This window comes from Pseudophryne corroboree, chromosome 5, assembly GCF_028390025.1.
Source record: "Pseudophryne corroboree isolate aPseCor3 chromosome 5, aPseCor3.hap2, whole genome shotgun sequence".
NCBI lineage: Eukaryota > Metazoa > Chordata > Amphibia > Anura > Myobatrachidae > Pseudophryne > Pseudophryne corroboree.
Window position 1 is genome coordinate 321124183 of NC_086448.1, and position 27527 is coordinate 321151709.

Below are 27527 nucleotides of genomic sequence, written 5' to 3' on the forward strand. Positions count from 1 at the left end.
GCGTTATGGACGCGACAGTGGTCAGGGGATGCGGATTCCAAACGGCACATGGAAGTATTGCCGTATAAAGGGGAGGAGTTATTTGGGGCTGGTCTATCGGACCTGGTGGCCACGGCAACGGCTGGAAAATCCACCTTTTTACCCCAGGTCACTCCACATCAGCAGAAAAAGACACCGTCTTTTCAAACTCAGTCCTTTCGTTCCCATAAGTACAAGCGAGCAAAAGGCCATTCTTTTCTGCCCCGGGGCAGAGGAAGAGGAAAAAGACTGCACCATGCAGCCGCTTCACAGGAGCAGAAGCCCTCCCCTGCTTCTGCCAAGTCTTCAGCATGACGCTGGGGCTTTTCAAGCAGACTCAGATATGGTGGGGGCCCGTCTCAAGAATTTCAACGCGCAGTGGGCTCACTCGCAAGTGGATCCCTGGATTCTACAGGTAGTATCGCAGGGGTACAAACTGGAATTCGAGGCGTTTCCCCCTCGTCGTTTCCTGAAGTCTGCTTTACCAAAGTCTCCCTCCGACAGGGAGGCAGTTTTGGAAGCCATTCACAAGCTGTATTCCCAGCAGGTGATAATCAAGGTACCCCTCCTGCAACAAGGAAAGGGGTATTATTCCACGCTGTTTGTGGTACCGAAGCCGGACGGCTCGGTGAGACCAATTTTAAATCTGAAATCCTTGAACACTTACATAAAAAGGTTCAAATTCAAGATGGAGTCACTCAGAGCAGTGATAGCAAACCTGGAAGAAGGGGACTATATGGTGTCTCTGGACATCAAAGATGCTTATCTCCACGTCCCGATATACCCTTCTCACCAAGGGTACCTCAGGTTTGTAGTACAAAACTGTCATTATCAGTTTCAGACGCTGCCGTTTGGATTGTCCACGGCACCTCGGGTCTTTACCAAGGTAATGGCCGAAATGATGATTCTTCTACGAAGAAAAGGCATTTTAATTATCCCTTACTTGGACGATCTCCTGATAAGGGCAAGATCCAGGGAACAGTTAGAAGTCGGAGTAGCACTATCTCAGGTAGTGTTACGTCAGCACGGGTGGATTCTAAATATTCCAAAATCGCAGCTGATTCCAACGACACGTCTACTGTTCCTAGGAATGATTCTGGACACAGTCCAGAAGAAGGTGTTTCTCCCGGAGGAGAAGGCCAGGGAGTTATCCGAGCTAGTCAGGAACCTCCTAAAACCAGGACAGGTCTCAGTGCATCAGTGCACGAGGGTCCTGGGGAAAATGGTGGCTTCTTACGAAGCGATTCCATTCGGAAGATTCCATGCAAGAACATTTCAGTGGGATCTACTGGACAAATGGTCCGGATCGCATCTGCAGATGCATCAGCGGATAACCCTGTCGCCAAGGACAAGGGTGTCTCTCCTGTGGTGGCTGCAGAGTGCTCATCTACTAGAGGGCCGCAGATTTGGCATTCAGGATTGGATCCTGGTAACCACGGATGCCAGCCTGAGAGGCTGGGGAGCAGTCACACAGGGAAGGAATTTCCAGGGCCTGTGGTCAAGCTTGGAAACGTCTCTTCATATAAACATTCTGGAACTAAGGGCCATTTACAATGCCCTAAGTCAAGCAAAACCTCTGCTTCAGGGTCAGGCGGTGTTGATCCAATCGGACAACATCACGTCAGTCGCCCACGTAAACAGACAGGGCGGCACGAGAAGCAGGAGGGCAAGGGCAGAAGCTGCAAGGATTCTTCGCTGGGTGGAAAATCATGTGATAGCACTGTCAGCAGTATTCATTCCGGGAGTGGACAACTGGGAAGCAGACTTCCTCAGCAGACACGACCTTCACCCGGGAGAGTGGGGACTTCACCCAGAAGTCTTCCACCTGATTGTAAACCGTTGGGAAAAACCAAAGGTGGACATGATGGCGTCACGTCTAAACAAAAAACTGGACAGATATTGCGCCAGGTCAAGGGACCCTCAGGCAATAGCAGTGGACGCTCTGGTAACGCCGTGGGTGTACCAGTCAGTGTATGTGTTCCCTCCTCTGCCTCTCATACCAAAAGTACTGAGAATCATAAGAAGGAGAGGAGTAAGAACTATACTCGTGGTTCCGGATTGGCCAAGACGGACTTGGTACCCGGAACTTCAAGAGATGCTCACGGACGAACCGTGGCCTCTACCTCTAAGAAAGGACCTGCTACTGCAGGGGCCTGGTCTGTTCCAGGACTTACCGCGGCTGCGTTTGACGGCATGGCGGTTGAACGCCGGATCCTGAGGGAAAAAGGCATTCCAGAAGAAGTCATCCCTACTCTGGTCAAAGCCAGGAAGGACGTAACCGCAAAACATTATCACCGCATTTGGCGTAAATATGTTGCGTGGTGTGAGGCCAAGAAGGCCCCTACAGAGGAATTTCAACTGGGTCGTTTCCTTCATTTCCTGCAAACAGGACTGTCTATGGGCCTAAAATTAGGGTCCATTAAGGTTCAAATTTCGGCCCTGTCGATTTTCTTCCAGAAAGAACTGGCTTCAGTACCTGAAGTTCAGACATTTGTAAAAGGGGTGCTGCACATACAGCCTCCTTTTGTGCCTCCAGTGGCACCTTGGGATCTCAATGTGGTGTTGAGTTTTCTAAAGTCACATTGGTTTGAACCACTTTCCACTGTGGACTTAAAATATCTCACATGGAAGGTGTCGATGCTGTTAGCCTTGGCTTCAGCCAGGCGTGTGTCAGAATTGGCGGCTTTATCATATAAAAGCCCTTACTTAACTTTTCATTCTGACAGGGCGGAATTGAGGACTCGTCCTCAATTTCTACCTAAGGTGGTTTCTGCATTTCACATGAACCAACCTATTGTGGTACCTGCGGCTACCAGGGACTTAGAGGACTCTAAGTTGCTTGACGTTGTCAGGGCCTTGAAAATATATGTTTCCAGGACGGCTGGAGTCAGAAAATCTGACTCGCTGTTTATCCTGTATGCACCCAACAAGCTGGGTGCTCCTGCTTCTAAGCAGACGATTGCTCGTTGGATTTGTAGTACAATTCAGCTTGCACATTCTGTGGCAGGATTGCCACAGCCAAAATCAGTAAAAGCCCATTCCACAAGGAAAGTGGGCTCATCTTGGGCGGCTGCCCGAGGGGTCTCGGCTTTACAACTTTGCCGAGCAGCTACTTGGTCAGGGGCAAACACGTTTGCTAAATTCTACAAATTTGATACCCTGGCTGAGGAGGACCTGGAGTTCTCTCATTCGGTGCTGCAGAGTCATCCGCACTCTCCCGCCCGTTTGGGAGCTTTGGTATAATCCCCATGGTCCTTACGGAGTCCCAGCATCCACTAGGACGTCAGAGAAAATAAGATTTTACTTACCGATAAATCTATTTCTCGTAGTCCGTAGTGGATGCTGGGCGCCCATCCCTAGTGCGGATTGTCTGCAATACTTGTATATAGTTATTGTTACAAAGATTCGGGTTATTATTGTTGTGAGCCATCTTTTCAGAGGCTCCTTTGCGTTTATCATACTGTTAACTGGGTTCAGATCACAAGTTGTACGGTGTGATTGGTGTGGCTGGTATGAGTCTTACCTGGGATTCAATATCCTTCCTTATTATGTACGCTCGTCCGGGCACAGTTTCCTAACTGAGGCTTGGAGGAGGGTCATAGGGGGAGGAGCCAGTGCACACCACCTGATCCTTAAGCTTTTATTTTGTGCCCTGTCTCCTGCGGAGCCGCTATTCCCCATGGTCCTTACGGAGTCCCAGCATCCACTACGGACTACGAGAAATAGATTTATCGGTAAGTAAAATCTTATTTACACACACTGTGAGTGATTTTTTTGTTTAGCTAATAGTGTAACATGAAATAGAATCATTTAGGGTTGTTACTTAAAATTTGAAGTGTTAGGAACAATGGGGCAGATGTATTAACCTAGAGAAGTCATAAGGAAGTGATAAACCAGTGATATGTGCATGGTGATAAAGGCACCAGCCAATCAGATCCTAACTGTTAATTTACATATTGGAGCTGATTGGCTGGTTCCTTTATCAACTTGCACATATCACTGGTTTATCACTTCCTTATGCCTTCTCCAGGTTAATACATCTGCCCCAATGTTTGCACCTATGCCAATTAGCCAGACTGTAATGCGCAAAATAACTGCTCCGTACATGCTAAATGCCACTTCTTTGTCCAGCTTGTCTGCAGAGCCACACGCGTTTCTGTGTTTCGCCTATTACAGAAAATTATCTATTTGGTATGGTTCTTCATGTGTACTTAGCTTGCACTTCGCTTTGGTGGTTTGTGTGCCAGTACTCTATACTGTATAAATTTGTGTCCTGAAAATAATGCTAACAAAATTAAGTTTTTCTGCTGCAGGGTACACTGGGCTCCACAAGGGTAGACATAGGGGTGTAGAGTAGTATCTTGATCCGAAGCACCAACAGGCTCAAAAGCTTTGACCTTCTTCCCAAGATGCATAGCGCCGCCTCCTATATCACCCCGCCTCCATGCACAGGAGCTCATTTTGTAGTTGTTGTTTGCAGTGCAAGAATGTAACAGGAAGAGCTGCTCACAGCAGCTCTAGAAAAAGCTTTTTCTGAGGAAAAAAAGACTACAAGGGCTACAGCAGAGGCACAGTTTGTACTGGATGTCAGTAGACATTGCCTGCTTGCAGCTCCATCTCTCCCCCAGCGGTGCTGTACACTCCCGAGCCCTGGTTGCCGGGTACCTACAGCGGAGGCTCCGGTTTTCTTCACGGCTGGGGCTCTCCAGGATCGCGTGGCCGCGCTTCGGGAGGTGGTAAGTGGGTCCCGTGATCCGGCGCGGTCAGTGGGAGGCGGGCCGCGCGCGCTGGCGGTGGACACTGTGGCAGTACAGGCGATCCCACTAGATCACCAGGGCATGGGCGCAGGTCAGGTTTTCTCTCTAAACCAATTCTTATATCGCCCACAGTACCCGGTGGTTTTGCCAGCAGAGGGGATAAGGCTTAGACCTGAAGCCCCTCCCCCAGGGCGCCATTTCTAGCAAGTGTTCCCGCCCTCAGTGTCTGCGGCGCCATTATCCCTCAGCTCGCTGTTCCTGGGGCTACTTGGGCAAATCCTCCTATGTAAAGCCGCCTGGTTGTCAGCGCTGTGCCTTTACAAGACACTTAAATATTCTACCTGCCTTTTTAGACAGTGATAGTTAAGAAAGAGTGCACTTAGTCAAGGTTTTATAGTACAATTACCCTGTGATATACATCCAGTTCTTACTGTGTACTGTTATATCTCCTGTTATATAGCTGTGTAAGCTAGTCCAGTGCAGTATTATTGTCAGTAATAACCTCTGCATTGTACAAACTGACTTTCTATGAGTGCATTTGATAGCTGAGTGGTGTCCTTCACTCAACCTGCTATCCCTATATTCCATAACCTGAGGGGGCTTGGTGCGTCAGGTGTTGTCTAATATAGGATTTCTCTGACGTCCTAGTGGATGCTGGGAACTCCGTAAGGACCATGGGGAATAGCGAGACTGGGCACAACTAAAGAAAGCTTTAGGACTACCTGGTGTGCACTGGCTCCTCCCACTATGACCCTCCTCCAGACCTCAGTTAGAATTTTGTGCCCGGCTGAGCTGGATGCACACTAGGGGCTCTCCTGAGCTCCTAGAAAAAGAAAGTATATTTTAGGTTTTTTATTTTCAGTGAGAGCTGCTGGCAACAGACTCACTGCTACGAGGGACTTAGGGGAGAGAAGCGAACCTACCTGCTTGCAGCTAGCTTGGGCTTCTTAGGCTACTGGACACCATTAGCTCCAGAGGGATCGAACACTGGGCCCGTCCATGATCGTCCGGTCCCGGAGCCGCGCCGCCGCCCCCTTGCAGAGCCAGAAGCAAGAAGATCTTCCTCAAAATCGGCGGCTGAAGACTCCTGTCTTCTTTAAGGTAGCGCACAGCACTGCAGCTGTGCGCCATTGCTCCCTGTGCACACCACACACTCCGGTCACTATGGGTGCAGGGCGCTGGGGGGGGGGGGCGGGGGGGGGGCAACCTGGGCAGCAATTTGAGTACCTTACAGGTGGCAAACACACATAATATAGCTTACTAGGCTATATATGTGTAAAATACCCCTGCCACATTAATTTAATAAAAGCGGGAGAAGTCAGCCGGAAAAGGGGCGGGGCTATCTCCCTCAGCACACTGGCGCCATTTCCTCTCACAGCTCCGCTGGAAGGATCGCTCCCAGGCTCTCCCCTGCAGTTTAAGACTACATAAGGGTAAAAAAGAGAGGGGGGGCACTAAATTTAGGCGCAATTCTGTGTAATAAGCAGCTATAAGGGAAATCACTGTGAGTAGTGTAAATCCCGGCATTATATAGCGCTCTGGTGTGTGCTGGCATACTCTCTCTCTGTCTCCCCAAAGGGCTTTGTGGGGTCCTGTCCTCAGTCAGAGCATTCCCTGTGTGTGCGGTGTGTCGGTACGGCTGTGTCGACATGTTTGATGAGGAGGCTTATGTGGAGGCGGAGCAGGGGCCGATAAATGTGATATCACCCCCTGCGGGGTCGACACCTGAGTGGATGGATATGTGGAAGGAAGTACGTGACAGTGTCAACTCCTTACACAAAAGGTTTGACGACATGACAGATGTGGGACAGCCGGCTTCTCAGCCCGTGCCTGCCCAGGCGTCTCAAAAGCCATCGGGGGCCCAAAAACGCCCGCTACCGCAGATGGCAGATACAGACGTCGACACATGGATTCTGACTCCAGTGTCGACGACGGTGAGACCACGGTACATTCCAATAGGGCCATCCGTTACATGATTACGGCAATGAAAGATATGTTGCACATTTCTGATCTTTACCCGGGTACCACAAAAAAGGGTATTATGTTTGGGGAGAAAAAGCAACCTGTGGTTTTTCCCCCATCTGATGAGTTGAATGAAGTGTGTGATGAAGCGTGGGCTTCCCCCGATAAAAAACTGGTGATTTCTAAAAGATTACTAATGGCGTACCCTTTCCCGCCAGAGGATAGGTCACGTTGGGAGACATCCCCTAGGGTGGATAAAGCGCTCACACGCTTGTCAAAAAAGGTGGCACTACCGTCTCCGGATACGGCCGCCCTAAAGGAGCCTGCAGATAGAAAGCAGGAGGCTATCCTGAAGTCTGTGTATACACACTCAGGTTTTATACTGTGACCGGCTATTGCTTCAGCATGGATGTGCAGTGCTGCAGCCGCGTGGTCAGATTCCCTATCTGATAACATTGATACCCTGGACAGGGACACTATATTGCTAAACATAGAGCATATTAAGGATGCACTCTTATATATGAGAGATGCCCAGAGGGATATTTGCCGGCTGGCATCTAGAGTAAATGCAATGTCCATATCGGCCAGGAGGGTATTGTGGACCCGGCAATGGACAGGTGATGCAGATTCTAAAAGGCATATGGAGGTTTTGCCTTACAAAGGTGAGGAATTGTTTGGGGAGGGTCTCTCTGACCTTGTCTCCACAGCAACTGCTGGAAAGTCAACATTTTTACCCCATGTTCCCTCACAGCCAAAGAAAGCACCGTATTATCAGGTACAGTCCTTTCGGCCACAGAAAGGCAAGCGGGTTAAAGGCGCGTCCTTTCTGCCCAGAGGCAGGGGGGAAAAGCTGCACCATACAGCCAGTTCCCAAGAGCAAAAGCCCTCTCCCGCTTCCTCTAAGTCCACCGCATGACGCTGGGGCTCCACAGGCGGAGCCAGGTGCGGTGGGGGCCCGTCTCCGGAACTTCAGCGACCAGTGGGCTCGCTCACAGGTAGATCCCTGGATTCTACAAGTGGTATCTCAGGGTTACAAGCTGGAATTCGAGACGTCTCCCCCTCGCCGTTTCCTCAAATCAGCTTTGCCAACAACTCCCCTAGACAGGGAGGCAGTGCTGGAGGCAATTCACAAGCTGTACTCTCAGCAGGTGATAATCAAGGTACCCCTCCTGCAACAGGGAAGGGGTTATTATTCCACGTTGTTTGTGGTACCGAAACCGGACGGTTCGGTGAGACCCATTTTAAATCTAAAATCACTGAATACTTACTTAAGAAGGTTCAAGTTCAAAATGGAATCGCTCAGAGCGGTTATTGCGAGCCTGGACGAGGGGGATTACATGGTATCACTGGACATCAAGGATGCTTACCTGCATGTCCCCATTTACCCTCCTCACCAGGAGTACCTCAGATTTGTGGTACAGGACTGTCATTACCAATTCCAGACGTTGCCGTTTGGTCTGTCCACGGCACCGAGGGTATTTACCAAGGTAATGGCCGAAATGATGATACTCCTTCGAAAAAAGGGAGTCATAATTATCCCGTACTTGGACGATCTCCTTATAAAGGCGAGGTCCAGGGAACAGTTGTTGATCGAGTAGCACTAGCTCAGACAGTGCTACAACAGCACGGCTGGATCCTGAATATCCCGAAGTCGCAGCTGGTTCCTACAACGCGTCTACTGTTCCTGGGGATGGTTCTGGACACAGAACAGAAAAAAGTGTTTCTCCCGGAGGAGTTGTCTTCTCTTGTAAGAGACCTCCTAAAACCAAAACAGGTGTCGGTGCATCACTGCACGCGAGCACTGGGAAAGATGGTAGCTTCTTACGAAGCAATTCCATTCGGCAGGTTCCATGTAAGAATCTTTCAGTGGGATCTGCTGGACAAGTGGTCCGGATCGCATCTTCAGATGCATCGGCTGATAACCTTGTCCCCAAGTGCCAGGGTGTCTCTACTGTGGTGGCTGCAGAGTGCTCATCTTCTAGAGGGCCGCAGATTCGGCATACAGGACTGGGTCCTAGTGACCACGGATGCCAGCCTTCGTGGCTGGGGGGCAGTCACTCAGGGAAGAAATTTCCAAGGACTGTGGTCAAGTCAGGAGACTGCCCTACACATAAATATTCTGGAACTAAGGGCCATTTACAATGCCCTAAGTCAGGCAAGGCCCCTGCTTCAACACCAGCCGGTACTGATTCAGTCAGACAACATCACGGCGGTCGCCCATGTAAACCGACAGGGCGGCACAAGAAGCAGGATAGCGATGGCAGAAGCCACAAGGATTCTCCGTTGGGCGGAGAATCACGTGTTAGCACTGTCAGCAGTGTTCATTCCGGGAGTGGACAACTGGGAAGCAGACTTCCTCAGCAGGCACGATCTCCACCCGGGAGAGTGGGGACTTCATCCAGAAGTCTTCCAAATGATTGTACACCAGTGGGAAAGGCCACAGGTGGACATGATGGTGTCCCGCCTCAACAAACAGCTAAAAAGATATTGTGCCAGGTCAAGGGACCCTCAGGCGATAGCTGTGGACGCTCTGGTAACACCGTGGGTGTACCAGTCGGTGTATGTGTTCCCTCCTCTGCCTCTCATACCCAAGGTACTGAGAATAATAAGAAAGAGAGGAGTACAAACTATACTCGTGGTTCCGGATTGGCCAAGAAGATCTTGGTACCCAGAACTTCAAGAAATGATCTCAGAGGACCCATGGCCTCTGCCGCTCAGACAGGACCTGCTGCAGCAAGGACCCGGTCTGTTCCAAGACTTACCGCGGCTGCGTTTGACGGCATGGCGGTTGAACACCGGATCCTAAAGGAAAAAGGCATTCCGGAGGAAGTCATTCCTACGCTGATTAAGGCGAGGAAAGATGTGACCGTAACACATTATCACCGTATTTGGCGAAAATATGTTGCTTGGTGTGAGGCCAGAAAGGCCCCAACAGAGGAATTTCAACTGGGTCGTTTTCTGCACTTCCTACAGTCAGGAGTGTCTATGGGCCTAAAATTGGGTTCCATTAAGGTCCAGATTTCGGCTCTGTCCATTTTCTTCCAAAAAGAACTGGCTTCACTGCCTGAAGTTCAGACTTTTGTTAAGGGAGTGCTGCATATTCAGCCCCCGTTTGTGCCTCCAGTGGCACCGTGGGATCTCAACGTGGTGTTGGATTTCCTGAAGTCGCATTGGCTTGAGCCACTTAAAACCGTGGAGCTAAAATACCTCACGTGGAAAGTGGTCATGCTATTGGCTTTGGCGTCGGCCAGGCGTGTATCAGAATTGGTCATGCAAAAGCCCTTATCTGATTTTTCATGTGGATAGGGCGGAATTGAGGACGCGTTCCCAATTCCTTCCTAAGGTGGTATCAGCTTTTCATGTGAACCAACCTATTGTGGTGCCTGCGGCTACTCGGGACTTAAAGGACTCCAAGTTGCTGGACGTAGTCAGGGCCCTGAAAATATATGTTTCCAGGACGGCTGGAGTCAGAAAAACTGACTCGCTATTTATCCTGTATGCACCCAACAAGCTGGGTGCTCCTGCTTCTAAGCAGACTATTGCTCGCTGGATCTGTAGCACGATTCAACTTGCACATTCTGCGGCTGGACTGCCGCATCCTAAATCTGTAAAGGCCCATTCCACGAGGAAAGTGGGCTCTTCTTGGGCGGCTGCCCGAGGGGTCTCTGCTTTACAACTTTGCCGAGCTGTTACTTGGTCGGGTTCAAACAATTTTGGAAAAGTCTGCAAGTTTGATACCCTGGCTGAGGAGGACCTTGAGTTTGCTCATTCGGTGCTGCAGAGTCATCCGCACTCTCCCGCCCGTTTGGGAGCTTTGGTATAATCCCCATGGTCCTTACGGAGTTCCCAGCATCCACTAGGATGTCAGAGAAAATAAGATTTTACTCACAGGTAAATCTATTTCTCGTAGTCCGTAGTGGATGCTGGGCGCCCATCCCAAGTGCGGATTGTCTGCAAAACTTGTATATAGTTATTGCTTAACTAAAGGGTTATTGTTATGAGCCATCTGTTGGTGAGGCTCAGTTGTTATTCATACTGTTAACTGGGTATAGCATCACGAGTTATACGGTGTGATTGGTGTGGCTGGTATGAGTCTTACCCGGGATTCAAAATCCTTCCTTATTGTGTCAGCTCTTCCGGGCACAGTATCCTAACTGAGGTCTGGAGGAGGGTCATAGTGGGAGGAGCCAGTGCACACCAGGTAGTCCTAAAGCTTTCTTTAGTTGTGCCCAGTCTCCTGCGGAGCCGCTATTCCCCATGGTCCTTACGGAGTTCCCAGCATCCACTACGGACTACGAGAAATAGATTAACCGGTGAGTAAAATCTTATTTTTCACAAAAATATAATGTACTAGGTGATTCATCGCGCCCTACGGGCAATCTTCACACCGTCGTTAGGGGCTACGCCACGTTAACCTCTGCACGCCTTTAAACATACGCAGGGCGGTAGATAACAGAATCAGAAACGCAGGGCAGTATAGAGGGCATATAGAAATGGGTTCCGGTTGAGATAAGATAGAGAGGCGTAGGGGGAGAGAAAGGGAATGTACAGAAACGCTGTGCGATCGGTAAAGGATAGGGAGAGGCAGGGTGGTAGGGAGAGGATAAAGAGAGGGAAGGTGTTAGACAGAAAATACCGTTGCAAGGGGCTACGATCCATTATCCCCTGCACGGGTTTCAGCTGTGCTATAATTGTTATTATATGGAGTATTTTTTTTTATGGCAGTGGGTAAATATTGTAAGGGGGGAGGGCGTGCGATTGTCAAGGGGGCGTAGGCCTTTGTGAGGGCGTGCAGAGTGGCCGCAGGGCACAATGAATAACATAGTGTAGAGTGTAGTATATATTGCTAGTGTCTGCATTATGAAGTACCAGATGAGTAACAGCAATGCACTGTAGATAAGATACGAAGGTGCTGTGGCCACAGGTAGCAGAGCCGCTTATACACACAATGGCCACAGGTAGCAGAGCCGCTTATACACTCAATACCCACAGGTAGCAGAACCGCTTATACACACAATGGCCACAGGTAGCAGAGCCGCTTATACACACAGTGGCCACAGGTAGCAGAGCAGCTTATACACACAATACCCACAGGGGGCACAGAGGCGCTTATACACACAGTGCCCACAGATAGCAGAGCCGCTTATACACACAATACCCACAGGTAGCAGAACCGCTTATACACACAATACCCACAGGTAGCAGAACCGCTTATACACACAATACCCACAGGGGCAGAGGCGCTTATACACACAGTGCCCACAGGTAGCAGAGGGGCTTATACACACAATGGGCAAAGGTAGCAGAGCCACATGTACACACATTACCCACAGGTAGCAGAACCGCTTATACACACAATACCCACAGGGGGCAGAGACGCTTATACACACAGTGCCCACAGCTAGCTGAGCCGCTTATACACACAATACCCCCAGGTAGCAGAGGCGCTTATACACAGTGCCCACAGGTAGCAGAGGTGCTTATACACACAATGGGCACAGGTAGCAGAGCCACGTGTACACACAATACCCACAGGTAGCAGAGGTGCTTATACACACAATGGACACATGTAGCAGAGCCACGTGTACACACAATACCCACAGGTAGCAGAGCGGCGTATACACACAATACCCACAGGTAGCAAACCGCTTATACACACACTGACCACAGGTAGCAGCGCCACTTATACACAATGGGCACAGGTAGCAGTGTTGCTTATACACATAATGGCCACAGTATTAGTGTTTCTAATTAATCCAATGTCCATTGGTAGCAACTATACTCACAAAAGTTTGGGGGGTTTGGAAAGGGGGTGGGTTCAGTGAGGTTCCTATCCGTGGGAATCACTTGTAGCGGCTGTGGATGGTGATTCGAGGTGCTACGTGTGTCGGATGGTTGGTGTGGGAGGGGGTCCAGAGGTGTTGTGGATGGCGGAGGGGTGGGTGCAGGGGCATGGATGGCGTAAAGGGTGCAGAGGTCCTGTGGGGGAGGGGGAGGTGTAGAGGGGGCGCGGATGGGGAGTGTAGTTGCTGTTGGTGGGGGAGGGGTGGGTGCGGGGGACTGTGGATGAAGGAGGGGGTATGGAGGTGATGTGTGTGTGTGTGGGAGGGGCGATGTAGGGGTGTGCGTTTGGGGGTGAGCTTAGGTGATGGGTTTCAGAAGTGCTGTGGGTGGGGGAGGTGTGGGATGGCACGGATGGGGGATGTAGATGTTGTGGATGTGGGAGGGGTGGATGCGGGGGAGCTGTGGATGGGGGAGGGTGTCCGGAGGTGGTTCGGGTGGTGGTCCAGAGGTGTTGCGGGTGGGGGAGGGGCAGGTGTGGGAGGTCCGCAGATGTGGAGGGTGCCTGTAGATAATGCGGGCGGGTAGGTGGTTGTGGGAGTGGCGGGGGTGTTGCGGGTGGGGTACGTGATCTGGATGGGGTAGGTGATGTGGATGTGCGGTAGCTAGGGGAGGGGCGGGTACGGGGATGGCACGGATGGGGGAGGGGGTCCGTGGGCGCTGTGGATGAGTGAGTGGTGGGTGTGGGGTTACGGCGGTTGTGGTGGGCCAGGTGTGCTGCTGCAGTGGGTGTGGGAGGGTGCCGGTGCAGGGATACCGCAGTTGGGGTAGGGCGGGTGGTGCAGCTGCGGCGGGGAGGGGCAGGGGAGGGGGTGCGGCGGTGGGGAAGGGGCGGGTGTGAGGATGCTGCTGGTGGGGGGGGCGGGAGGGGGTGTGGATGGGGTCTGTAGATGCTGGTGGTGGAGGGGCAGGTGCAGGAGGCTGTGGATGAAGGAGGGGGTCTGGAGGTGCTGTGTGTGGGGGAGGGGCGATGTAGGGGGAGGTGGGGTTGCAGAGGGGGAGGTTGGGTGATAGTTTGTAGAAGTGCTGGGGGTGGGGGAGGTGTCTGTAGATGATGGGGGTGGGGGAGGTGCTGTGGGTGGGGGAGTGGTGGCTGTGGGGGTGTGGTGGTGGTCCGGATGTGCCACGGGCAGGGGAGAGGCGGGGATGGGGGAGGGGATCAGAGGGCGCTGTTGGTGGGTGAGGGGCTGGTGCGGGGTTAACGCAGTTGGGGAGGGCCGGCTGTGGTGGTGTTGCGGGTGGTGGAGGGGCAGGTGCGTGGGTGTTGGGGAGGGGCGGGTGCAGGGGTGCTGTGGGTAAGGGCCATTTGGCGGGGTGGTGCGGTTGGGTGGGTGTGAGGGTGCCACGGTTGCGGGGGCGGGTGGTGCTGCAGGAGGGGTGCCGGAGCAGGGGTCCTGTGCGTAGGGGAGGGGCGGGGTGCCATGGGTGGAGGGGTGGGAGCAGGGGTGATATGGGTGTGGGAGGGGTTGTGGGAGAAGCTGGTGTGGGAGTGCCGTGGGTGGGGGAGGGGGGGCTGCTGGTGGGAGTGTGGTGCCATGGGTGTGGGGACAGGTGCGGGGGGCAGGGACGGGTGCAGTAGTACTGCGTTTGGGGTGTGGGAAGCGGCTGTGGGGGTTTCCAAGGGTTGGCGCGGGTGGGGGAGGGGGTGCGGGAGCAGGGGTGTTACGGATGGGGGAGCGGCGGGTGCAGGAGGGGCAGATGCGGTGGTGGTGCGGGTGGGGTGGAGGGGTGTAGCGGGGGAGAAATGGGTATAGTGGTGGAGGGGCGGGGGTGCCGCGGGTGGGGGAGGGGGCAGTTTGCCGGGGTGGTGCGGTTGGGGGTGGGTGTGAGGGTGCTATGGTTGCAGGGGCGGGTGGGGGGGGGTGCTGCAGGTAGGGGAGGGGTGGGGGCGCAGGAGCAGGGGTGCTGTGCGTAGTGAAGGGTCGGGGTGCCATGGGTGGGGAGTTGGGAGCAGGGGTGATGTGGGTTGGGGGGGCTGTGGGAGAAGCTGGTGTGGGAGTGCCGTGGGGAGGGGGGGGGGTTCTGGGCGTGGGGGCGTTGTGCCATGGGTGGTGAACAGGTGTGGGGGGCAGTGGTGGTGCGGATGGGGGGTGGAAGGCGGCTGCGGGGGTTCCGAGAGTTGGGGGTGTGGCGTGGGTGGGGGAGGGGGTGCAGGAGCAGGGGTGTTGCGTATGGGGGAGGGGTGGGTGCAGGAGGGGCAGATGCGGTGGTGGTGCGGGTGGAGTGGAGGATGCAGGGGTGTAGCGGGGGGAGAGGTGGGGATGGGGATGGAGTGGGGGGGGTGTAGCGGGGGGAGAGGTGGGTATGGGGATGGAGTGGGGGGTGTCACGAGTGGGGGAGGGGGCGGTTTGCCGATGTGGTGCATTTGGGGGGGGGGGTTTGAGGGTGCCACGGTTGCAGGGGCAGGTGCTACAGGGAGGGGTGGGGGTGCGGGAGCAGGGGTGCTGTGCGTAGGAGAGGGGCGGGTGTGCCATGGGTGGGGGGTTGGGAGCAGGAGTGCCGTGGATGGGGGAGGGGGGGTGCTGGGGGTGGAGGGACAGGTGCGGAGGGGGGGCAGGGGCTGGAGCAGTGGTGGTGCAGTTGGGTGGTGGGAGGCAGCTGCTGGGGTTCCGAGGGTTGGGGCGGTGGTGCGGGGAGGGGTGGGTGCAGGATGGGGCGGTGGTGGTGCGGGTTGGGTAAAGGGTGCAGCAGGGGGGAGAGGTGGGTATGGGGGAGGGGCAGGGTTGCAGCGGGTGGGGGAGGGGCGGGGGGTGCTGCAGGTGTTGGAGCTACAGGTGGGGGCGTGAGTGCCGCGGGTGGGAGCGGATGTGGGGGATGCCTTGGGATTCCCGCAGGGGGGGCCAGCGGGTGTTGGTGCTGTGGGTGGGGGAGGGGGCAGAGTGCCACGGATGTTGGTGCTGCGGGTGGGGGAGGGGGTGGAGTGCCACGGGTGGTGGGTGTCGCGGGTAGGTGTCGCGGGTGTTGGTGCTGCGGGTGGGAGTGCCGCGGGTGGGGGGGCGAATGCGGTTGGTTGCCTCGGGTGTTGGTGCTACGGGTGGGGGAGGGGGCGGGAGTTCTGCGGGTGGGTGGCGCGGGTGTATGTGCTCTGGGTGGGGGAGGGGACGGGAGTGCCGCGGGTGGTGGGTGGATGCAGCAGGTGTTTGTGCTACGGGTGGGGGCGGGAGCAGTGGCGCCACAACGTGGGTGCGGGCCGCACCCGGGTGTTACCCTCTGAGAGGTGACACCAAACTGTCGGCTCCTGTCACAGTTCAGAAGCCAGCACTGCAGATTCAGCAGTGTCCGGGTGAAGGCCGTATGCCCCGACCCACAATGTGCCGAAAACGGGGGTCGGGACGCGAAGCCACGCCTCCTTCCTCGAAGCCACGCCCCCTTTTCACCCGCGACCGCGGGTAAGTGACGGGTGGATGCCGCGGGTGGGGGGCAGATGCGGGTGGTTGCCGCGGGTGGGAGGGGGGGCAAGTTGTGCCGAAAACGGGGGTCGGGACGCGAAGCCACGCCCCCTTCCTCTAAGCCACGCCCCCTTTCCACCCGCGACCGCGGGTAAGTGACGGGTGGTTGCCGCGGGTGGGAGAGGGAGCGAGAGCAGCTGCCAGTGCTCAGCATGTCCCCCTGAACTCTGCAGCAGCCGCTAGTCTGTGAGGCGGGTAGTGTGAGTTCCGCTCAGTCAGCGGCTGCGGTGTCACCAGAGAGAGTGTACGGGGAGAAGGGAGACAGGGGACTGGGCGGAGATGGGGAGGGGACTGGGCGGAGAGAGGGAGGGGACTGTTCCAGGCCAGATCTGTGCCTGTGACTCCGCCCAGCGTTACGGGCACAGAGTCACAGACTTGAGCAAATATATAGGAGATTACGTATTTTTCTCTGTGATTTAGTCACCATATCTCTCCTTCATCTCTGCTAGTGCTGACTACACTGCGCAGGGGTTTGGGTTTAGAGATATAGTGCTGCTGATAATTGTACTGTTACCTCATACTGCAAGTTATATCATGTCTGCTTCTGAGGGTAACGGTTCTGGGCCTGAACACACTGCCGGTGTTGCTGAAGCCGCAGATAACTATGAGAAAAATATAGCAGCTTTGGGCTCTGGTTCTGGGGGGCTCCTTGCGCCCCAGTGGGACTGTTGCAACGGGGGCAAATAATGACCCACCGTGGGCCGCTTTTTCCACGCTTCTGCATACGCTAGTTCATAAACTGACACCCCCTATGGGACCCCCACTGCCGGTACAACCGTATGTGGTCCCTGCAGCTAACCCGCCGTGGGCGGATGATTTATCTGCTCAATTAAAGAAGTTGAACCAGTCCTTGACTACTAAAAAGTCTGACTAACGCTCGCCTAAGTCCAAGAGGGTACTCTAAGCGAGCGCTTATCTCCTCACAATCCACTGCTGTCACTGACGCATCGTCTGATGAAGACTGCACATATACTGACCCCTCAGGTTCTGACTCCGATACGGCTGATGGGGAGGGTAGTTCACATGTGGATGTTCCTGATCTTTTGGAGGCTATAAAGTTAATTCTGCAGATTACGGATGATCCCGAGCCATCCGTCCCTCCTAAGAAACCAGATAGGTTCAAGCGTCAGAAGGTGGTTAAACAAGTTTTACCTCACTCTGACCACCTAGTGGATATACGTCAGGAACCCTGGGAAAACCTGGGTACGAAGTTTGTGCCTCAAAAGAAGATGCTGACTCGCTATCCCCTCGCACCAGAGCTGTCTAAAAATTGGGAAACGCCTCCTCCAGTGGACTCGCATGTGGCTAGGATGGTGGTTTCCTCAGCTCTACCAGTCACTGCCGTCACGTCTCTAAAAGAGCCTACGGATAAACGTGTGGAGGGTTGTCTGAAAGCGATTTACACCCTCACGGGTGCTGCACAAAGGCCCACTATTGCAGCTCCATGGGCGGCAGAGGCTATTGAAGCATGGGCCCTGGAGTTAGAAGCTGAAATCTCTTCGGACTATGCTAGACAATGCTTGTCATATATTGTCACAGCTTCTCGATATATTAAAGAGTCGGCTTCTGATGCCGGTATCCTAGCAGCCAAGGCCTCTACTACATCAGTCCTGGCTCGCCGGATATTGTGGCTGAGATCCTGGTCTGTGGATCTGGACTCTAGAAAAACCCTGGAGGTACTCCCTTTCAAGGGAGATATTCTGTTTGGGGAGGACTTAAATAAGATAGTGGCTGACTTGGCTACTGTCAAAACTGCCTGTCTGCCTAATACCGCTCCTTCCGTGTCGAAGGCTAAAGGTACGTCCTTTCGCCCCTTTTGTCCTCCAGGTAAAGCAAAAGGTCAGGCGTACCATAAGCAGGCCCGCACTTCCAAACCTGGTAAGCCGAAGCCCAAAAAAGCCTGGGCTGCCAGTCAGCCAGCTTCCAAGACCGATAAGCCTGCTGCATGACGGGGCGGGCCTCCCCCTGGGGGATCCCAGGGTGGGGGGTCGGCTTCTAGGGTATACCCAGGAATGGTTGAGGACCACCTCAGATGCCTGGGTACGGGAAGTCGTCACTCGAGGTTACGCCATAGCTTTCAAAAACCGACCCCCTCATCGATTTTGCCAGAGAGACGTCCCGTTGGACCAGACAAAGGCAAACACTGCATTCGGTGGTACAGACCCTCCTGGATACAGGAGTGGTAGTACAGGTGCCTCTTGTTCAGAGGGGCAGGGGGTACTAATCTCCGCTGTATCTAGTCCCGAAACCGAATGGGTCCTCCCGGCCCATTCTCAACCTCAAGGCATTGAACAGGTTTGTGAAGATTTCCAAGTTCTGTATGGAAACCCTTCGCTCTCTAGTTCTAGCCTTGGAACCTTGGGAATACATGGCCTCCCTGGACATGCTTACCTGCATATTCCTATAGCAGTGTCACATCAATACCTGAGGTTTGCTATTGGCAACATCCATTACCAGTTTCGGACGTTACCTTTTGGTTTAACAACAACTCCGCGAGTCTTCACCAAAGTTATGGCGGTGTTGACGGTGGTACTCCGCCGTCAAGGGGTCAGGATACTGTCGTATCTGGACGACTTGTTAATCCTGGCAAATTCCCCAGATCTTCTTCTCCTGCATCATCTGGATATGACGGTCCGGTTTCTACAAGCCCACGGGTGGCTCATCAACTGGAAGAAGTCATCCGTGAACCCTGTTCAGAGCATGGTGCATCTGGGAGCGCTATTGGACACTCACAACCAGCGGTTGTTCCTGTCTCAGGAGAAAGTCCTGAAACTTCAGGACAGGATTCGTTGCTTCCTATCTCGTCCGCAAGTGTCGATACATTCGGCGATGCAGGTGCTGGGCCTCATGGTGTCAGCATTCGACATGGTGGAGTACGCTCAATTTCACTCTCGCCCCCTCCAGAGGCTGATTCTAGCCAAATGGGACGGCCTGCCTCACCGGATCAGGTCTCAAATTATTTCATTGACTCCGGAGGTCCGTCTGTCGCTGCTCTGGTGGCTCCAGGACCAACAACTGTGCAGGGGCCGTCCGTTCTGGATATACTACAGATGCCAGTCTAAGAGGTTGGGGCGCGGTGCTGGAGCAACACTCCCTTCAGGGGCTGTGGACCAAGGAGGAGTCCCTCCTCTCGATCAATATTCTGGAGTTGCGGGCGGTCTTCAATGTCTTGAACCTAGCCCAGCATTTAATTCAGAACCGTCCTATGCAAGTACAGTCTGACAACACCACCACAGTGGCTTACATAAATCATCAAGGCGGCACTCGAAGCCGCCTAGCAATGAAGGAAGTCTCACGGATTCTACAGTGGGCAGAACGCCATCTACCGGCCATATCGGCAATATTCATTCCGGGAGTCCTGAATTGGGAAGCGGACTTTCTCAGTCGTCAGGACGTGCATGCCGGCGAATGGGGCCTCCATCCAGAAGTGTTTCAACTCCTAGCGGAAAGGTCGGGCCTTCCAGACGTAGATCGGATGGCGTCTCGACACAATCACAAGGTTCCGGTCTTCGGAGCAAGGACAAGGGATCCTAAAGCAGCATTTGTGGATGCGCTGGCGGTACCGTGGAGGTTTCGGCTGCCGTACGTGTTCCCTCCGGTGTCACTCCTACCCAGGGTAATTACGGAAGTTCAAGCAAGAAAAGGGAATTCTGCTTCTCATAGCTCCAGCGTGGCCCAGACGGCACTGGTTCTCAGACCTGCAAGGTCTATCGTCAGAGCGTCCAATTCTACTTCCACAACGACCAAACCTCCTCGTTCAGGGCCCCTGTGTCTACCAGGACCTAGCCCGGCTGTCTTGGACGGCGTGGCTCTTGAAGCTTCCGTCTTGAGGGCTAAGGGTTTTTCTGAAGAGGTCATTAAAACTATGTTGCGGGCCCGGAAACTGGCTTCTGCTCGCATTTATCATGGGGTTTGGCATTCCTACTTTCTCTATCGTCCTAAGTGGATGCTGGGGTTCCTGAAAGGACCATGGGGGATAGCGGCTCCGCAGGAGACAGGGCACAAAAAAGTAAAGCTTTTACCAGATCAGGTGGTGTGCACTGGCTCCTCCCCCTATGACCCTCCTCCAGACTCCAGTTAGATTTTGTGCCCGAACGAGAAGGGTGCAATCTAGGTGGCTCTCCTAAAGAGCTGCTTAGAGAAAGTTTAGCTTAGGTTTTTTACTTTACAGTGAGTCCTGCTGGCAACAGGATCACTGCAACGAGGGACTTAGGGGAGAAGTAGTGAACTCACCTGCGTGCAGAGTGGATTTGCTGCTTGGCTACTGGACACTAGCTCCAGAGGGACGATCACAGGTACAGCCTGGATGGTCACCGGAGCCGCGCCGCCGGCCCCCTTGCAGACGCTGAAGAGAGAAGAGGTCCAAAATCGGCGGCTGAAGACTCCTGAGTCTTCATAAAGGTAGCGCACAGCACTGCAGCTGTGCGCCATTTTCCTCTCAGCACACTTCACACAACAGTCACTGAGGGTGCAGAGCGCTGGGGGGGGCGCTCTGAGAGGCAAATAAAAACCTTATTAGAGGCAAAAAATACCTCACATATAGCCCACAGAGGCTATATGGAGATATTTAACCCCTGCCTAACTTCAAAAATAGCGGGAGACGAGGCCGCCGAAAAAGGGGCGGGGCCTATCTCCTCAGCACACAGCGCCATTTTCTCTCACAGAAAAGCTGGAGAGAAGGCTCCCAGGCTCTCCCCTGCACTGCACTACAGAAACAGGGTTAAAACAGAGAGGGGGGGCACTGATTTTGGCGATATTGTATATATATAAAAGATGCTATAAGGGAGAAACACTTATATAAGGTTGTCCCTATATAATTATAGCGTTTTTGGTGTGTGCTGGCAGACTCTCCCTCTGTCTCCCCAAAGGGCTAGTGGGTCCTGTCCTCTGTCAGAGCATTCCCGGTGTGTGTGCTGTGTGTCGGTACGTGTGTGTCGACATGTATGAGGACGATGTTGGTGAGGAGGCGGAGAAATTGCCTGTAATGGTGATGTCACTCTCTAGGGAGTCGACACCGGAATGGATGGCTTATTTAGAGAATTACGTGAGAATGTCAACACGCTGCAAGGTCGGTTGACGACATGAGACGGCCGACAATCTATTAGGACCGGTCCAGGCGTCTCAGAAACACCGTCAGGGGTTTTAAAAACGCCCATTTACCTCAGTCGGTCGACACAGACACAGACACGGACACTGAATACAGTGTCGACGGTGAATAAACAAACGTATTTCTCATTAGGGCCACACGTTAAGGGCAATGAAGGAGGTGTTACGTGTTTCTGATACTACAAGTACCACAAGAAAGGGTATTATGTGGGAGTGAAAAAACTACCTGTAGTTTTTCCTGAATCAGATAAAATAAAATGAAGTGTGTGATGATGCGTAGGGTTACCCCGATAGCAAATATTGGCGTTATACCCTTTCCCGCCAGAAATTAGGGTACGTTGGGAAACACCCCTTAGGGTGATAAGGCGCTCACACGCTTATCAAGTGGCGTTACCGTCTCCAGATACGGCCGCCCTCAAGGAGCCAGCTGATAGGAAGCTGGAAAAATATCCTAAAAAGTATATACACACATACGGTGGTTATACTGCGACCAGCGATCGCCATCAGCCTGGAGATGCAGTGCTGGGTTGGCTTGGTCGGATTCCCTGACTGAAAATATTTTATTCATGTAGAGCATTTAATAGGATGCATTCTATATATATGTATGTGAGATGCACAGAGGGATATTTGCTCTCTGGCATCAAGATAAGTGCGTTGTCCATATCTCCCAGAAGATGTCAGGGACACGACAGTGGTCAGGTGATACAGATCCCATACGGCAGATGGAAGTATTGCTGTATAAAGGGAAGGAGTTATTTGGGGGTCGGTCCATCGGACCTGGGGACCACAGCAACAGCTGGGAAATCCAACCTTTTTTACCCCAAGTTACATCTCAGCTAAAAAAGACACCGTCTTTTCAGCCTCAATCTTTCCTTTCCCATGAGGGCATGCAGGCAAAAGGCCAGTCATATCTGCCCAGACATAGAGGTAAGGGAAGTAGACTGCAGCAGGCAGTCCTTTCCCAGGAAAAGAAGCCCTCCACCGCGTCTGCCAAGTCCTCAGCATGACGCTGGGGCCGTGCAAGCGGACTCAAGGTGGGGGGGTAGTCTCAAGAGTCTCAGGGCGCAGTGGGATCACTCGCAAGTTGACCCCTAGATCGTACGAGTATTATCCCAGGGGTAAAGATTGGAGAGTCGAGACATCTTCTCCTCGCAGCTTCCTGAAGTCTGCTTTACCAACGGCTCCCTCCGACAGGGAGGCAGCATTGGAAACAATTCACAAGCTGTATATCCAGCAGGTGATAATCAAAGTACCCCTCCTACGACAAGGAAAAGGGTATTATTTTTCCACACTATATTGTGGTACTGAAGCCAGACGGCTTGGTGACACATAGTCTAAATCTAAAATGTTTTGAACACTTACATAAAAGGTTCAAATCGAGATAAAGTCACTCAGAGCAGTGATAGCGAACCGGAAAAAAGGGGACTATATGGTGTCCCTGGACATCAAGGATTACCTCCATGTCCAAAATTTGTCCTTCTCATCAAGGGTACCTCTGGTTCGTGGTACAGAACTGTCAATATCAGTTTCAGACGATGCCGTTTGAATTATCCACGGCACCCCGGGCCTTTTTACCAAGGTAATGGCCGAAAAGATGTTTCTTCAAAGAAAAAAGGCATCTAAATTATCCCTTACTTGCACGACCTAAAAAGGGCAAGTTCCAGAGAACAGTTGGAGGTCGGAAGAGCACTATCTAAAGTAGTTCTTCGACGGCACGACTGGATTCTAAATATTCCAAGAATCGCAGCTGTTTTCCGACGATACGTCTGCTGTTCCTAGGGATGATTCTGGACACGGTTCAGAAAAAGGTTTTTCTTCCCGAGGAAAAAGCCAAGGAGTTATCCGACCTGTCAGGAACCTCCTAAAACCAGGAAAGGTGTCTGTACATCAATGCACAAGAGTCCTGGGAAAAATGGTGGCTTTTTACGAAGCAATTCCATTCGGCAGATTCCATGCAAGAATTTTCCAAAGGGATCTGTTGGACAAATGGTCAGGGTCGCATCCTCAGATGCACCTGCGAATAACCCTGTCGCCAAGGACAAGGGTATATCTTCTGTGGTGGTTGCAAAAGGCTCATCTATTGGAGGGCCGCAGATTCGGCATACAGGATTTGATCCTGGTGACCACGGACGCCAGCCTGAGAGGTTGGGGAGCAGTCACACAAGGAAGAAACTTCCAGGGGGTATGGACGAACCTGGAAAAGTCTATTCACATAAACATTCTGGTACTAAGAGCAATCTAAAATGCTCTAAGCCAGGCGGAACCACTCCTGCAAGGAAAACCGGTGTTGATTCAGTCGGACAACATCACGGCGGTCGCCCATGTAAACAGACAGGGCGGCACAAGAAGCAGGAGTGCAATGGCAGAAGCTGCCAAGATTCTTCGCTGGGCGGAGAATCACGTAATAGCACTGTCAGCAGTGTTCTTCCCGGGCGTGGACAACTGGGAAGCAGACTTCCTCAGCAGACACGATATACACCCGGGAGAGGGGGGTCTTCATCCAGAAGTCTTCCACATGCTAATAAACTGTTGGGAAAGACCAATGGTAGACATGATGGCGTCTCGCCTCAACAAGAAACTGGACAAGTATTGCGCCAGGTCAAGAGATCCACAGGCAATAGCTGTGGACGCACTGGTAACACCTTGGGTGTACAAATCAGTATATGTGTTTCCTCCTCTGCCTCTCATACCAAAGGTATTGAAGATTATACGGTGAGGAGGAGTAAGAAATACTAGTGGCTCCGGATTGGCCAAGAAGGACTTGGTACCCGGAACTTCAAGAGTTGGTCACGGACGACCCGTGCCCTCTACTTCTGAGAAGGGACCTGCTACAACAGGGTCCCTGTCTCTTTCAAGACTTACCGCGGCTGCGTTTGACGGCATGGCGGTTGAACGCCAGATCCTAAAAGGGAAAGGCATTCCAGAAGAAGTCATTCCTACCTTGATTAAGGCAAGGAAGGAAGTCACCGCGAAACATTATCACCGCATTTGGCGAAAATATGTCGCGTGGTGCGAGGATCGGAGTGTTCCGACGGAGGAATTTCAACTGGGTCGTTTCCTACATTTCCTACAATCAGGATTGTCTAGGGGTCTCAAATTGAGATCTATTAAGGTTCAAATTTCGGCCCTGTCAATATTCTTCCAAAAAGAATTGGCCTCAGTTCCTGAGGTACAGACTTTTGTTAAAGGAGTACTGCATATACAGCCTCCTGTGGTGCCTCCGGTGGCACCGTGGGATCTAAATGTAGTTTTAGATTTCCTCAAATCCCATTGGTTTGAACCATTGAAAAAGGTGGATTTTAAATATCTCACATGGAAAGTGACTATGTTACTGGCCCTGGCTTCCGCCAGGAGAGTATCTGAATTGGCGGCTTTATCTTATAAAAGCCCTTATCTAATCTTCCATTCGGATAGGGCAGAACTGAGGACTCGTCCGCATTTTCTCCCTAAGGTGGTATCAGCGTTTCACCTGAACCAACCTATTGTGGTGCCTGCGGCCACTGGCGACTTGGAGGACTCCAAGTTGTTGGACGTTGTCAGAGCCTTAAAAATATACATTTCAAGGACGGCTGAAGTCAGAAAATCTGACTCGCTGTTGATACTATATGCACCCAACAAGTTGGGTGCCCCTGCTTCTAAGCAGACGATTGCTCGTTGGATTTGTAACACAATTCAACTTGCTCATTCTGTGGCAGGCCTGCCACAGCCTAAATCTGTTAAGGCCCATTCCACAAGGAAGGTGGGCTCATCTTGGGCGGCTGCCCGAGGGGTCTCGGCATTACAATTCTGCCGAGCAGCTACGTGGTCGGGGGAAAACACGTTTGTAAAATTCTACAAATTTGATACCCTGGCAAAAGAGGACTTGGAATTCTCTCATTCGGTGCTGCAGAGTCATCCGCACTCTCCCGCCCGTTTGGGAGCTTTGGTATAATCCCCATGGTCCTTTCAGGAACCCCAGCATCCACTTAGGACGATAGAGAAAATAAGAATTTACTTACCGATAATTCTATTTCTCGGAGTCCGTAGTGGATGCTGGGCGCCCATCCCAAGTGCGGATTATCTGCAATACTGTACATAGTTATTGTTAACAAATTCGGGTTATATTGTTAAGGAGCCATCTTTAAGAGGCTCTTTCTGTTATCATACTGTTAACTGGGTTTAGATCACAAGTTGTACGGTGTGATTGGTGTGGCTGGTATGAGTCTTACCCGGGATTCAAATTGCCTCCCTTATTGTGTACGCTCGTCCGGGCACAGTACCTAACTGGAGTCTGGAGGAGGGTCATAGGGGGAGGAGCCAGTGCACACCACCTGATCTGGTAAAAGCTTTACTTTTTTGTGCCCTGTCTCCTGCGGAGCCGCTATCCCCCATGGTCCTTTCAGGAACCCCAGCATCCACTACGGACTCCGAGAAATAGAATTATCGGTAAGTAAATTCTTATTTTTTTTGGTGCGCATCTAACAATTATGACGCTTCCAAGTTTAGTACAGCCAAACTTTTGGCTTTTCTGCAGTAAGGCCTAGATTTAGGCCTGCATCTGGCCTCCCTCAAGGTACATATTTCTGCCTCGTGGGTGTGGTTTCAGAGAAAAATTGCGACTTTAGCTGATCATACTTTCACTCGGGGTGTGTTGCGTATCCAACCTCCCTATGTCCCGCCTGTGGCTCCTTGGGACTTGTCGGTGGTTTTGGAGGCGTTGCAGGAGGCTTTTGAACCTCTTGGTTCAGCTGACCTTAAGTGGTTTTCCCTTAAGGTGGTGTTCTTGCTGGCTATTGCCTCAGCTAGAAGAGTGTCGGATCTGGGTGCCTTGTCTTGTGGTTCCCCATATCTGAATTTTCACTGTGACCCGGCGGTTCTTAGGACTCGTCCTGGATATTTACCTAAGGTGGTTTCTTCGTTCCACCTTAATGAGGAGATTGTGGTTCCGGCCTTTGTCTCTCCTGATTTGTCTCCCAAAAAGCGGTCTTTGGATGTGGTACGGGCTCTCCGTATCTATGTGAAGAGAACTGCTTATATTAGGAAATCTGATTCTCTTTGTGCTGTTTGGATTTCACAAACGGGGCTGGCCTGCTCACAAGCAAACTGGCCAGATGGATTAGAATGGTGATTGCACATGCTTATGTGAAGGCTGGTCTCTCTGCTCCTGATCACTTTAAGGCCCATTCTACTCGGTCTGTTGGACCTTCTTGGGCGGCCCAACGTGGTGCGATACTTGAACAATTGTGCAAGGCGGCTACGTGTTCCTCTGTGGACACGTTCATAAGGTTCTATGCCTTCGATACTGCCTCTCCCCAGGATGCTTCCTTTGGATGCCGGGTTCTTGTGCCCGCTACAGTGCGTCCCCTCCCATAAGGAACTGTTTTAGGACATCCCCTATCTCTATCCTTGTGGAGCCCAGTGTACCCCGCAGCAGAAAACGAGTTTTATGGCAAGAACTTACCTTTGTTAAAACTTTCTGCGAGGTACACTGGGATCCACAAGGCTCCCACCCTGACGCACTTAGCTTCTTTGGGTTGGTATGGCGGGAGAGTGTGGTGTTTGTGGCAACTGGCAGTTGTCTCTTTTACTTGCTACTGCATTGGGCTGGTTAACAAAACTGAGCTCCTGTGCACGGAGGCGGGGTGATATAGGAGGCGGCGCTATGCATCTTGGGAAGAAGGTCAAAGCTTTTGAGCCTGTTGGTGCTTCGGATCAAGATCCTACTCTACACCCCTATGTCTATCCTTGGGGAGCCCAGTGTACCTCGCAGTGTAACTCGTTATTTTTGTTTTTCTTTTGAGATATGACTACAATTTAATATCCATTTAGTAAAATAATTTTGAGGTAAAGAAGGTAAGGTTGGTTTTACTATAGATTTTAGTAATCTATTGTTAGTCAACTTTTGTTTCTCTATAAAGAAAAGTAACACCAGTGGCCATTAAAGATCACTCCTTACTAAGTGCGCTGCTATGCTTGCTTAGCCGCTTTCCTCTGACTGTTACCAATATGATTGTTTGTTCTGGGAGGTGGATTCTAGTCCTCGTTATGTACGTGGTTCTACTGAAAAGTGTTTTGGAACACGCATTATAAAGTTTGTGACTGTACAACAGAAAGTGATTGGTATGTGCTATATTGAAAGAATATACTATATACAGCAGTTGTAGTGCCCAGCAGTATATCGACAATAAATCTATTTGTAATGTACATTCACATGCTAGCAGTAACAGTAATGATCAATAATGTCGCCATATGCTAGCAGGTACAATAATAAACACTAATATGTGAGTGGTAATAGTAATATGCAAGATGGCATAAATAGTTACCAGTAGTTTGTCAGCATTAATCATGTTGGCCTTTGACATAACAGTAATAATAACAAATGATATGTCTATATTACAAGTGGTGCCAAGTAATA

The 27527-nt window shown here is 52.1% G+C and overlaps 1 protein-coding gene across 2 annotated transcripts in view; it reads left to right on the top strand.

Moving 5' to 3' along the window:
- ANLN (anillin, actin binding protein) overlaps nt 1-27527 on the top strand; it is a 405458-nt gene that overhangs the window by 269636 nt on the left and 108295 nt on the right. The window contains exon 18 of one of the 2 annotated variants that reach the window (XM_063922504.1): nt 4150-4209. The exons of the other annotated variant lie outside the window; for it this stretch is intronic. Within the exon in view, the coding sequence (XP_063778574.1) occupies nt 4150-4209 (60 nt within the window). The remainder of the gene's footprint in view (nt 1-4149; nt 4210-27527) is intronic. 2 annotated transcript variants of the gene reach the window in all.